The following is a 13,370-nucleotide window of genomic DNA, read 5'->3' as shown; positions in this document are numbered from 1 at the left end:
TGAGGAAGAAGCAGAAACAATGAGAACTGACCATAATCCCGTGCCCCGTCTCCCTGTACTACTGATGGAGAGGGGTAGAGAATCAGGAATAAATTTAAGCTCAGGAAGGAGGGAGAACTGGGTTGTTTTTAGGATTTGCTTTATTTCTCATTGTCCTGTTTTGATATGATTGCTAATAAATTCAAATAATTTTGCTGTGTCAACTGTTCAGCCTGTGATGGTATTCAGTGAGTGACCTGTCCTGGACCTTAATTCATATTTTCTCTTCATGTCCAGCAGAGGAGGGGAGTGATGGAGCAGGTCAATCCACTGCACATCCATTATGGTAAAGATAACATCAAAGAGTTTTCTTTATTATCTTCAGCTGGATCTTACCCTGACTTAATTGGAAATCAGTGTTAAACTAATTTTTGACTGAACAGTGGTGCAGATGAAAGCAAAAGCTAACCCACTGCTATTTATCAAACATGTATAAAATTATACATGTTCCTTTTCAGAGTTAAATAAAGGTGGCCCATAGAGACCAATTTTTTGTCATTTGGCTGAATTTGTGACACATCATGACTATGAGCCTGTTAGCTCTACATACCACCAGCTCCCTGAAAGAGAGCTGGCCTATGCCGACACCATTGTCCACAGTGAACACTGCTCCCTGTTCCATGATTTTATCTGCAATTCAACTAGTTCTTACAATTAAGTCACCTTATAAGGTGACTATAACATAGTATTGACTAGTAAATGTGTAAAATAGTCACTGAAGTAAAGAGCACCCAGGTTGATAATCAATGTGTAACTTTGAATTTAAGAGCAAAGTATGGGTCTATTTTACTTCACAGCCTGGAATACTAAAATGAATGATTGATAAGCCCTCGTGTTTATCATTATGCTGCCACAGGTCCCAGTATGTGGCAGAAAAGTATTGTCAAATTTGTCCTGACACCTCTTCTGAAACTGAAGTTTTATGAAACTGACCAGTGGAAGGGCATGTGAAGGGGGCCGTCAGAAGAGCGGGCAAGGAGCACAAGTGAAGCATCTTTTAACAGTAAAAGTGACATGAATGAAGTTCACAGTTGCTTATGGAATGCCTAGGTGATTAAATAGAAATTAAGTGCTTTCTGCGACCGAGGATGTAAATGGTTATTTAGGACTGTGATACATGCGGGAAGCGGCCCCGCTGCTGCCCTGAGGGAGACAGCCAGGAGCCTGCAGCTGGCGTGAGGCAAAAAAGATGCAACTCCTCATCAGGGATATAATTTTTAATCCATAAATGACGTGTGGGATCCGCCCTCGGAAGTTTAGGTGAAAAGCCGACACTTTTCTACCCCACACCACCACGTCTCTCACCGCACTCCGCCTGCTTCAGTACCCCGGCTCGCCAGCAGCGGCCGGGAAATGGCGCCCGGGGGACGAATGTCGGGGCAGCGCCGGCCCTGGTGGCAGCGGTGGGAGGAGCCCGGAGGGGCCGTGGGTCCCGCCCTTCCCCGCAGCCGGTCACGTGCGGTGGGCCGAGCCTCCCGGGGCGGGCCGAGCCCCGCTCCCGTCCCGTCCCCGGTACCCGGTCCCCTCCCTTCCCCCCCGCCCCGCCCCGCCCCGCCCCATCGCAGCTCAGCGGCGGCGCGGCGGGAGCGCGGTCGGTGGTGCCGATGGAGGCCGGCGCTGAGGCGGAGCCGCTGCTGCCCCCGCGGCGCTGGCAGGCGGGCCGGGGGCTGTGGCGGGAGCGCGGCGGTGCCCGCTCGGCCGCCGAGGACGGTGAGTGCCCGGGGCGGGCGGAGCTCTCGCCTCTCCCGCAGAGCTGGGGCGCTCCCGGGAGCGGGAGGAACGGGAGGGGCAGGAAGCCTCCCGGGCTGCTGAGGGGCTTGGTGGGGCTCGGCCGCCCTGCCCGGGCTGCTCCCGACGGCTCCGGCCGGGACGGCTCTAAGGGAGCCGCTAGCGCTGGGCTTAGGTGCGAGCCTTGCAGTGCTGCTGCAGCTCCGGCTTCTTTAGTTCCTTATGTAATTTTAGGGTTTTCCTCTGAAGTGCTGACAAGTTTTTCTCGAACCCGGTGACTGTGGTAGGTCTGACATCTCAAATCCCCCAGGATGGAATCCTTTGGAGACCTCAGGTTCTCTCTTTTGAGGGTATCGCATCACCTAAGGGAGCCTTCACTTTTTGTTGCTCTTGTGCAGTGCCAGAAGTGCAGCGGGGTTTCGGATGGGTCCTGTGTGCCCAAACCGAGCACTGCTTTAATCATCGCTTGTGACTAAGTGTCACTTGCTGTGACTAAGAATTGCAGAATAAGTTGGATATCCATGGTACAATGGATGAAGAAATTGCTAAAATAAACATTTTTGGCTAATTTCCCTGTTTTATTTTTATATTATGAACAGTCACTTAGATTCTGCCCGTCCAAAATCGCTGGCATCAACACTGGTGGCTTGCTGTGTGCTTCAAGTACCTAAAGCTTTTGCTGTCCTTGCCATCCTTTTAGCTAATGGTTCCTTCAAGCAACTTTTATTTTTATCTCACTAGTGTGAGATGTCATGAAAGAAGTAATGTCTTTACTGTGTGAGCCTGGCTTTTCTACTGTTTGTGCTCACATCTTTCTTGTGCCATGGCTCCTATCAGGATCAGTACTAAACTGTTGTTGCTGATGCTTAGATAAAGGGTGTGATAGAAAAACCGTTTGCAGTCTTTGCAGAAAATTTATGCTACAGAATCACATGGAACATAAAATTATCTGTGACTCTGATCAATGGTGTTTCTGGCACTGCTTGCTGTCTGGAGGAAGGGCATTGTGCAACTGTTGGGATGGACTCTTCTGTTGTATCCCGGGTTGTGATTGCTGTCTTCTCAATGGAGATGGTATGAAGTGTTCCTTGGGACTCCTGCCCTCTGTAGCAAGGTTACATTAGCATGTTTTTCGTATCTTGAGTCCCCCTCAGTTTTTTATCTCTTTTGTATCTCTCCTTTTTTTTTTCTCCTTCCTTTTTTTTGACCTTATCTGCTTTTATTTCTCTTTTTGGCTTAATTGCCAGGTTAGTTCCTGAAAGGTCTTATTTCAAGTAAACACAAGTGTCTGCCTTTTATTTTTTAAGGGTCTGTCTTCACATAGACTTCATAATTCTGGATCTTGAAAAGTGTCATAGTAACTAATTTAGTGGTATTTTATTTCAATTTGTGTTCTTTCATCCCTTCCTGTGTCTTCAGCTCTGATCTTTTTGGTATGGTAATAGTAGCTCTCAGAACAAATTTAAAAAGCACTTAATTTAATTCTCATATGACTGGAGATTCCTGTTGGTTTTGGAGGAACAAGATCACTCTAAACTGCAGTATCTTTATTAAACAAAAATAAAAATTGCTATAATAGTAGTGCCTGATTTTTCTGGCTTGACTTGACTGTATACTCTGTCGAAGAGCAATTTGAATCTCCATTATTTTCCCTGTTAGAACTTGTTTCTGTGTAGTTTTGTGATACTTAACTACCAGTTTAATCTGGTACTTAATACTTAAACCTAAAAGAAAACCTTTTAACAAAACATAGAAAGTTGCATGGTGTGTTGGATATTATTATTAGTTATTTAGTGTAATGCACAGTGCTGATGACAGAGCAAATGTGGCAGGAACTCTCTTTTTTGTGTGTTTACAGCGCTCTTTGTCATGACAGCTGTGATTGTGCACCTTCTGTTAACTGATGTTTTAATCCAAAGTTTATCCAAAATACAGTGAGTGATTCTTATTTCTTTTTGACTTCATAGTTGCTGGTGCTGATAATAACCTTTATATAAACCAAGCCATAGTATTTATTGAAGATGCAATACAAGTAAGTAAAATTTCTTTTGGTAGCTGTTATGCTCCCCATGCTGGATGTTTGTCACACAATTTAAGTTTTTCTGTGTTCAGGCAACGTTCAAAAACCACCATCTCAATTCACAAGGCTAATCAGAATTCCAAATTCCTGTAGTATACAAGTCTCAGTGAACTTCTGCCTAGGAGAAATATATTTTTCCCCACAATGAAGTAATCTCTCTTAAGGGTTTTTAAAGATGTGTTGGTTTGTGGAATGATTTTCATGGTGGTTTTTTTTGTTTGTTTATTTGTTTGGGTTGTTTGTGGGTGTTTTGGTAGTGACTAACCTACTGCTAAGAGAAATTATTTGAGCTAACCCTGTAATTTGCCTTTCAATCTACTTGCACATCTTAAGAGCTGGTAAAAGCTTAAGAGTTTAAGGCTTGTTTCAAGTGTGAAGCTGGAAATCTTCAGCTTGAGCTGAACTTGGTGCCTTTGGAAGTCTTGAGTCCCTCTTTGTCTTTCCTTTACTGGCCATTGCTGCAGGTTCCTAGATCCTGTTTCCTCCCAGGCAGTGGGAATGCTGAAGGCCAGTTCTTGAGCTCTCTTGCTACATCTAGATGGCTTTTGATTGGGAGATTTCTGTGGGTCAGATGTATTTAAGGTGTGGCCACCACCTTTCTGGAAGCATCTACTCAGTGGGGGCAGACTAAGAACCGCCCAGGAGCTGTCACAGAGGAGGGATGGATTTTGGGGATTCCTGAAGAATCACAGGCACTTTCTGATCTGCAAGCATATTTTATTCAAAGACATAAGTTGAAGTATCTTCGATTCAGAATTAATTTGTTTACATCTTATGGCCTGTTGGAAGAGAAAGACGGAAGAAGATCCGCGAGTAGAATGAATGTTGGAGAGGGAAATCAAGTCAGTGGACCATTTTGGCGAGTACATAGAATAGTCACTGAATTATTACAAATGCTGTTACTTGAAATGATGACAGTGCTTCAGATGACTGGCACACAGTTTAATTATCTGAGCAGCTGTGTGGTCTTTAGATAACAGAACTTCCTTAAAATCTTTCCCTTTTCACACATGTAGAGTACCTCTGTGGTCATGGGTGACCTGATACTTTAATAATAACATGTACTCATTTAGTTTGCTTTGGTAACTTGATCTTTGTCTTTGAGACAGACTGAATGTGATGTTTGAATTAACCTTTTTGCTTCCTGCCTTCAGTATCGATCTATAAATCACCGTGTGGACTCCAAATCCCTGTGGCTTTATCGATGGTATTATTCCAGGACTTGCCAGTGGTAAGAACTTGTTTATTCTTTTTGCTTTTTTGTTTAGGAGTTAGTCTTTCTGAAAAATTACTCTTCATCTTTCTTGCTTGTTAGATAATGTTTTGTTTTTTCTTATCAAATTATAATTATTATAATAATACAATATTATAAATATATTTATATTATATATAAAATACTATAATATTATAATATGAATTACTGTGGGGAGCAAGGGGATTGATCATATGTGAACATGATAGACGTGGAAAGCAGCAAATTCTGTGGAAGTGTGATGACATAGATGGCTCTTTGAAACAGCCATGGGAGTGTTGCATGAATAGGCTAATTAGCATGATTTAAAGCACTGTGCCTTAAGAATTTTCAAAGTGTCTATTTCTAAACATGCTGGATACCAGCAAGATTGTTTGCTGCTGTTAGTTTCAAAAGGACACCACCTCAGGTTATTTGGTGGTCAGCAGTTACATCTCCAGTACAGGCAACAACATGCCAGTGAAGTGCTGCCTTGTGGTCTAACCCATTTGAGTGAAATACAATAGCATAAAGCTTGGTTTACTTCAAAGAAAATTGCTTTTGTAAGTATTTTGTTATTATTTTGACTCATTTTGTGGCTGTTTTTTTGGGAGTTGTTTTGAGGTATGTTTTTTTGTTCATTTTTTTATGGTTTTGTTTGCTTTATTTTTAATTTCATCTCTGTCCAAACAGGATTTTGAGCTTAACCATTACTGTAATCTTGGCTTTGGCTTTCATTGAAGAGCCTTCCTCGCTTACTGTCACGTCGGATGTGCGATACCGCCTTCCTGCCTGGAATCCTCCCTGTGGCCTCACAGAGAGCATTGAGCTGCTCTGCTTCCTTGTGTTTGTGGTTGATGTATCTGTGAAGGTGAGCATCTCCTTCATCTGGTATTGAATGAAACAGTTTGTGTGTGGTAGAATTGTTTTTCAAATCTTGTGTTTGCAGGATGAAATTGCCTTGCTTTATTAGAGTCTTACTTCAGGATAAATTAGCAAGTGAATATACTAAATTAAGATTTAAATTTGATTATTTAAATAATAATATAATAAAATATAAATTAAATCAAATAATATAATATAATTTATATATTAACTGAATATATTTAATAAATAAAAAATTAAAATTGATTCCCTTTTTTAACCTAATTTTCCTAATTGCGTGAAATAAAGTGAAATAAATTTTTCGAAGAATGCAAGTGTTTTCGCTTAGCTGCTTTTATTAGGATATAAAATCAGGGTATATAATAAATATGTCAGTTCATTTATTCAAAATAAAAGTTGTCAGAAACTGACCTTTTTTGGTCATACTTATTCTTCTTGGAAATACTTATTTCTGGGAAGTCCCTTTCAATATTTATTAAGTGGAGAATTTTCTTGCATTCAAAGGATTTCTCTCTCATGGCCTATGTACACCTTTCACTTTTACTGACCTTTGTTTAGTTCTTGTACAAAAAAATCTCTCAACAATGTATTTTTGTTTGGATTTTAGAGAGCTTTTTAAGAGCACTAATGTAAAATTGCAAATACTTGGAAAAAAATTGGTGTGACTTATTTGGGCATTAGATTTTATTACTGAAATAATTAAAGTTACTCTTTTTTTTCCCTTGTCTAGAGTTACTTAATTGGATGGAAAGAATTTTGGAAAAATAAGTGGCTAATGGCATATATACTGACGTTGATTGTTTCCCTTGCTGATTGGATTGTGTCACTGAGTTTTTTCTGCAAAGAGGTAAGAACAGCTTTACTTTGGTCTTTGATAGCTGGATAATGCACTGAAATACAGAAAAAGTTTGGTGTAATGTAGCTTAGCAAAGAATTCTGTTGATTGTTAATGTAAATAGTGTGTTTGTTGGTAATATTTAATAATTAATTGCTTTAGTCTGTCAGCAGTCAGTGTGCAGGGAAAACTCATTGCCTGGCATGAATTTTGTTGTGCGATTGAAGAATTATATGCTTAACTTGACTGAATGGCAAAGCCTCTGTAGTGAAGTATAAGAAAAAGGTAATTAAGTAGTTTAACAGCTGCTTTCTAACCTGAAGCTGTGCTGTGTTCAAAACGGTTGTGTCCTGAGAGGAACATCAGGTTTGGAAACGGTTCTGGAAGTGCCCTCCTTGATGCAATATTGCACTCTCCCAGTTGGTTTTGTCTGCCACAGATTTACATTAAATTAGTTGTTGCACACTTGCAATCCTTATTAAGAAAATACTAACGTGGTAAAAATGCTGGGAAGTGAATGAGAGAGATGTGATCTTAAAGTGTAAAATCTTGAGGTGTGATAGTGGACAGGTAGTTTGAACAGGAATCTCCCAACACAAAGCAGTGGCAGAAGGAGCAGTTGAACTGTTGGGATGGATGAACAAGAGAATATAAATTTAAAAAGTTGATTTTTATGTTTTTTTTGCTGCTAAGTGTGGCCCACGGAAAACCGATCCTAAAATGCAGGATGCTGAAACACTTGAAGTAACAAATAAGTCATAGCAATGACTTGAAGGCTTGCAAATGTCTTGACTGCAAGAATCAAAAAGATTATTTGCTGTAGTGTTGTGGGGAAAAGAAGCAATTACAGCTTGAGTCTTGTCAGAGACAAAAATTGCTAAGTAATAAGCAGGCCCTTTAGTTATAAAACAAACAGTCTGAAAATTAAAAGTAATCACTTATTTTTAGAATATGTATTTGTTTTTATTGCAAGGAGTTCTCTGTTAATCCCTTTCTTAAGATGGACCTTGTCAGTAAATACAAAAATGCTGTCTCTTGCCAGATTGTTATGTCTACTATGCATTAAAGATAGATTGTTTCTAATTAGTGGCCTGATGAAACTATTGAAACATCAATGTTGTGTTTTTAAAGCGATCTCTCCTCATTTTAATGAGGTATGGAATCTTTTTTGGTGTTTTGTGAGCTCAGAAGAGCAGAGGTCAGTTCTTTTTCTGTTCCACTGTTGGCTTTGTTGAAGTGTGTGTCAAGTGCTTTTTGACAAGCTTGAGTTCAAAGTATTTGTGCTGCCAGTCTTGCAGGAGTATAGTGTCTGATCCGTTGTTTTTTGCAGAGTGTGAGAATAAGAAGACTCCTTCGCCCCTTCTTTCTTCTCCAGAATTCTTCTATGATGAAGAAAACGTTAAAAAGTATCAACAGCACATTGCCTGAAATGGCGAGGTGGGTTATAGCATAGAAAATATCCTTTCACAGGTTGGTTGTTAGCAGGCAGGTTGTTATCCTTTGTGTTATGGTGTGGGGCATCTGAGCAGCTTCCTTCTGGATTGGGTAGCTCAGTGAGATCAGGTCACAGAGGGTGAAGGTTGTGGTAACTTTTTGATTCACTTTAGTCTGTACAGGATCTCTAGACTTTGACATGACTCTGTGTGTAACATACGTGTTTTAATTCTAGTTGAGTGGGAGGTTTTGATTTTGCTTTTCTAAGCTCTTCTGTAAGGGAAGAACTGAGAACCTGGTTTTCTTTATATGGTATCATTTTGCATTTTTAGCAGAGGCTATTAAGAAAAAGTTACTATTAATACTTTGATATATTTTCTTTCCAACAGTGTTGTTCTGCTACTGGCTGTTCATCTGTCTCTCTTCACCATGTTTGCCATGCTGCTCTTTGCTCGAACAAAGGTAATCAATTCTATTGCTGCTTCGATAGATCTGAGTGCCTTTTTTCTGTACTTGCACAGCAGCTTCTTGTCTAGTTTTATAGTCAGACTAGTGCAATTTGCTTTTCCTGAAAAGGGTCATGTTGTCAGATGTGATGAGGTGAGTTTGAAGTCCATTTGGAGAGCTCTAACATGTGCATAGTATTCATGTATATAGGAGACTTCCTTATACATTTACCCAGTTTGATCCCTTGAGTTACTTTCTCTGGTTTTGTTGAAACCCTCTGTGCTGTTCTGTCTCCAAAACTCTTGTCGCATTTTCATTCATATTATCACTCATTTCTTTTTCTCTCTTTCTTCTCTAGTTTTTTGCTAATTTGGGTTTCTTGTGTGTTTTCTCACCTTTCATGCCCTGGTAGGTTTTTGCCTGTGCTAGTTTCGGTTTCTGATCCCTTTGGGTTTTCCTCCCATTTTTCTCTTCCTGCTTCTAAAAAGCAAAATTGAAATTTTGTGGTCAAAATAATTTTTGTGTTCCAGTAATCTGGGTATGTTCCTTCTCTTCTAGACTTCCTGTATCTTAATTTATCACATTCAGATTTTTGTGGGTTTTTTCATTCTTACTTTTAAGGCCTTCCATAAATATGTTACTGTGAACACAGAAATTTCTTGCATGCTTCTCCCAGTAATTTTGGTCCTATCCTTAATCTCAGTTTTGCGCATTGATGTAGTTTGCACTTGAGCCAGCTTCTAGTCTCCCTTACGATCAGCAAAGTCCCTGAATTCTCTAATGTTACATAATCCTTGGAATTAGAATCAGAGGTCTGTTTTCCCACTTTTAGTTGCCTTCTGGACCTTTGTATTATCTCTGTTTGTCACATCTAATTTCAGCTATAAGCTTCCCCAACAGATGTGTATTTTATATAACTTATATACCTAATTCACTTAGGTCATATATATATACCTAGTCACTTTTGTGTACATTGAGGTAAAAAATAGCAAATTAGAGAGTGGACTTTGGTGTGCTGCTCTGACATCCATCAAACTAATTTTATCTAACTTGGCAAAATACTGCAGGCAAGTTCTAAAGTAGGTTCATTAATGAAATTCATGACTGTGTTTTTGTATTGTCTTGTGTATGTCCTCTATGATTCCAGTCTTTGCAGCAGATTCAAGAGCTGTTTGTCCTGTGCTGCCTGACTCATGTTTATGTTGTTTGCACTCTGCTTCTTTTTTTATCTGTCTCTTCTTGACCTCAGAAAAAAAAATAAATGTGGAGGATCCAAGATCAGCTTCCCAGTGTATTTCTGATGAAGGTTCTGAGTCCTGTACTGTCAGCTTGTGACATGATTGTTCTTTGTGGGTCTGAGGTGCTAACTAGACATAACTTCCACGTGGAGCTTCCTGTTCTTATTTGTGTTTTTTAATTGCTATTAATAAGTGATGTGATTGCTCTGTATTCATACATTATCTTAATTTTTATGTTTGGCTTTTGCTTTTTCCACAGGGTAGGTTTGATTGTAAGAAATTACAATTTGTGTAAGAAATTGATTGTTGACTGATGTTAATATTTTTTTTTTAAATGTAAATTTTTTCCCCCCTTCTTTGGTAAGACAGTGATTACTTGGTATTTCTCTTAATGCATCTTTGCCTAGGATAACCAGCAGGATAAGGAATGGGCGGTGTATTTCCGGAATTTGCCAGATTCCCTGACATCACTGCTGGTCCTGCTGACTACTGCAAATAATCCTGATGGTGAGCAGTCTTGCAGAAATAACCCTTGTCTCTCCTTTTGAAGAACAACAAAGTAAGACTGCTCTGTTCAGCCTACTGTAACCATTCTTTCAGCTGATGGTTTTTAGTACAGCCAGCGGAAGGTTGTGTAAAGGTTTTTTATGCCTTTAGTAACTTGATTCTTGCCTTTTTGTGGTGTAATTATATATGCCACTCTCAAGTCCAGCTGTATGAGAGCTTTTACGAATTGCCAAAAGTTCATAGAAGTCTCTACTGTGCATCTCAAGCATTAAAATATTATTTCCTATCTTTGTTAAATTCGATACAGTAATGATACCTGCATATTCTAAGAATCGAGCATATTCAATCTTCTTCATCCTCTTCACTGTATTGGGTAAGTTACCTCTTGTCTTCAGCAATGTAAACTTCAATGCACTTCAACTTTGATACTTGTGCATACCATCTACAGTGTTTTATTTTTCTAGGGAAGTTTAATCATGAATTTCTCTGTTTTTGTGATTCTTCCAGTAGTGTCTGTGAGATCATTTTCAGGGAGGGTACTTAAGATTTGGAGTTTTTTGGTAACATGTCACAGGGGAACGGATACCTAACAGTATATTCAAACACTAAAAACGTTTTGGAAATCAGACACAAGAAAACTAACCCTCTTAAAGATTTATGTCTGATTTACTACATACTTTTGAACTTTTTTGAGAAACAGATATTTTTCCATAAATTTTACTACCTCTTTTTCTCCAATAGGCAACTTGTTTTTGATGAATTTGCTTACGGCAATAATATACAACCAGTTTCGAGGGTACCTTCTGGTGAGTAAAGCTTTCCTAATTTCTGTGTTCTGCCATAACCTTGAACCTTTGAAGAATTAAGTTGCAGGAACTGACAATGGTCAAGTAAGATTTTTAGGCTTCAGGCATTAGCTTGAGCCTGTATGAAACCAAGAAACCAAGTCACACAACTTTCTCAGACTGGCCTGAGAAAGTGTGGCCTGAGAAATCATAGGAATCAAAACAGTCCTTGGAGAGGGAAAACAACCTCTGCAGGTGTTGTTTGGATCCTTGTTGTTTACTTGCAAGAAACAGTCAAGGGGTGTAGTTTCCAATTGACCAATGATGATGATGTGTTGGTTTAATGACCAATGAGAGTTTTACCTCTCAGACCTTCTCAGAGCTGTCTACAAAAGAAGATCAGGAATAATAAAACTGGCTCTCTTGTGCAACCCAGCTAAAAGAGTCTGTGTCGTACTTTGCTGTTCCTAACATAGTGCGACAATCGAGTTTCATCTGTGTATTAAAGGAGCCCTCCCACTCTGGTTGCAGATACAGTTTTAAGGTATTAAATGTTCTTTGATGCGATACCTTTCCCTTTATTTGCTGTTACAGCTTGATTCCCCTCCCATGAGAAAATTACCTGCTTGCATATTTCCAAATATGCTGTGGATCTACAATTTTGACTATTATAGGGGAAAAGAAAAATAAACCATTGTAGGACTGAACAAGGACAAGTGGCTGAGTAAATTAAACTTGGTCTGTGTGAAGGAAATCTGCTGTGCTATTTAAATAGCTGTTGTTGCAGATCACAGAATATTAAGGGGTTGGAAGGGACCTTATAGATTATTCAGTCCCAACCCCCCTGCGATGGGGATACCTCCCACTAGACCAGGCCGTACCCAGACTGGCCCAGTAACTTTTCTAGTAGAATTCCATAGAGAAGGTGAGGTTTGTTGGATAATATAACCAAGGCAATATTACTCAGGAGGAATGGCCCCTACCCTCTTGTGGCAGAGGAGTGTGTGAACAGAATAGGTGCAAAGAGGATTTTTGGTAATCATTTCTTCCTCCTCTGTTTCATCCTTTCTTTCTCAATTTTCTTCTTTCTTACATGACAGCATGGCATGATCTGACTACCAATAAAGCAAATGAGTTTGAAAGTGATTACTGTAATAAAAAAAATCCCCATGAAAAACCGTAGCTCTGGATTTGTGCTTTTAGGCAAGAAGCTGGAGTAGGACAAGCTCTCTAACTCTTGGCACACTAGTGTGAACTTCGGTGAATGCTTGAGCTTTGCTGTTGCCAGTGTCTCTGGAAAAGAGATATATGCCTATGCACTGCAGAATTGAAAATAAACCACAACCTGGATGATTACTTGATTTCCAGGGACTTGTTTGCTTACTTGCTTCCTTCCTCCTTGTACATGGAGTTCTTGGAGGGAGTGAGGCTTAGGGCACTCTCCTGTTCTGATCTCTAATCACAAATCTGGGATGTGTGCCCAAGGATTGGTATATTATCTGGCCATAGGACACTGTGGTGCCTGAAGTGTGAGTAAATTGTTTCCTCTGTGATGTTTTTACTGCTCAGAAATCAGTTCAGTCCTCCCTCTTCAGGAGGCGGCTGGGAATCCGGGCTGCGTTTGAGGTGCTGTCTTCCCTGAAAGAGACTCCTGCACAACAGTAAGTGAAGGATCTTGAAACAGTAGATTATATAGGAAAAAAAAGAAAAAAAAAAAGTGCATTTGGTCATCTTGTTCTGTTTTAATGTATTTACAGAGGATCCATTCTTGAAAATGGCAATTTGTTGCTCATCTCATTTATTTATTTTCCTGTAACTGCATGTTCATAACACACTGTTTGTGACTCTTATGGTGTCTGTTTCCTTTTTTCCTACTTCTAGTTTTATTTGCTTTTCAAAACAAGAAAGAGGCAGGAACGCATTTGGAACAGCTCATTTTGCCATCTATAAACTTATCTGTAGCAGGGCCTGTTCTGTTTTCTTTTAAATAGGTCCTGTGTCAGTGTTGGGGCCTTACTACAGGTGCTACAGAAAGCTGAGATGGATTCTCGCTGCAAGCAAGCCATCATGAGAGTAAGAACTAGATTTTTTTAGCCTTTATGTTGATGATTATCAATCCTGACTAGCAAATCCAGAGATCTGCCCTCTGTTGCTTCATTCC

At 39.7% G+C, this 13,370-nt stretch overlaps 1 protein-coding gene across 5 annotated transcripts in view; it reads left to right on the top strand.

Annotated features, from left to right (window-relative positions):
* The first annotated feature begins 1,625 nt into the window (after positions 1–1,625).
* TPCN2 (two pore segment channel 2) overlaps positions 1,626–13,370 on the top strand; it is a 36,029-nt gene continuing 24,284 nt past the window's right edge. For all 5 annotated transcript variants that reach the window (XR_004497865.1, XM_015631751.3, XM_015631750.3 and 2 more), the window contains exons 1-12: positions 1,626–1,749; positions 3,735–3,799; positions 5,002–5,078; positions 5,772–5,949; positions 6,694–6,810; positions 8,129–8,235; positions 8,622–8,694; positions 10,325–10,424; positions 10,732–10,797; positions 11,166–11,230; positions 12,779–12,870; positions 13,201–13,282. Coding sequence is in view for 4 of the 5 variants with exons in the window: in XM_015631751.3 (XP_015487237.1) it covers positions 1,644–1,749; positions 3,735–3,799; positions 5,002–5,078; positions 5,772–5,949; positions 6,694–6,810; positions 8,129–8,235; positions 8,622–8,694; positions 10,325–10,424; positions 10,732–10,797; positions 11,166–11,230; positions 12,779–12,870; positions 13,201–13,282 (1,128 nt within the window). In the remaining variant the exon portion in view is untranslated. The remainder of the gene's footprint in view (positions 1,750–3,734; positions 3,800–5,001; positions 5,079–5,771; positions 5,950–6,693; positions 6,811–8,128; positions 8,236–8,621; positions 8,695–10,324; positions 10,425–10,731; positions 10,798–11,165; positions 11,231–12,778; positions 12,871–13,200; positions 13,283–13,370) is intronic.

The sequence above is a fragment of the Parus major genome, chromosome 5, assembly GCF_001522545.3.
Source record: "Parus major isolate Abel chromosome 5, Parus_major1.1, whole genome shotgun sequence".
Classification (NCBI taxonomy): Eukaryota; Metazoa; Chordata; class Aves; order Passeriformes; family Paridae; genus Parus; species Parus major.
This window is presented reverse-complemented; position numbering and strand designations above follow the sequence as displayed.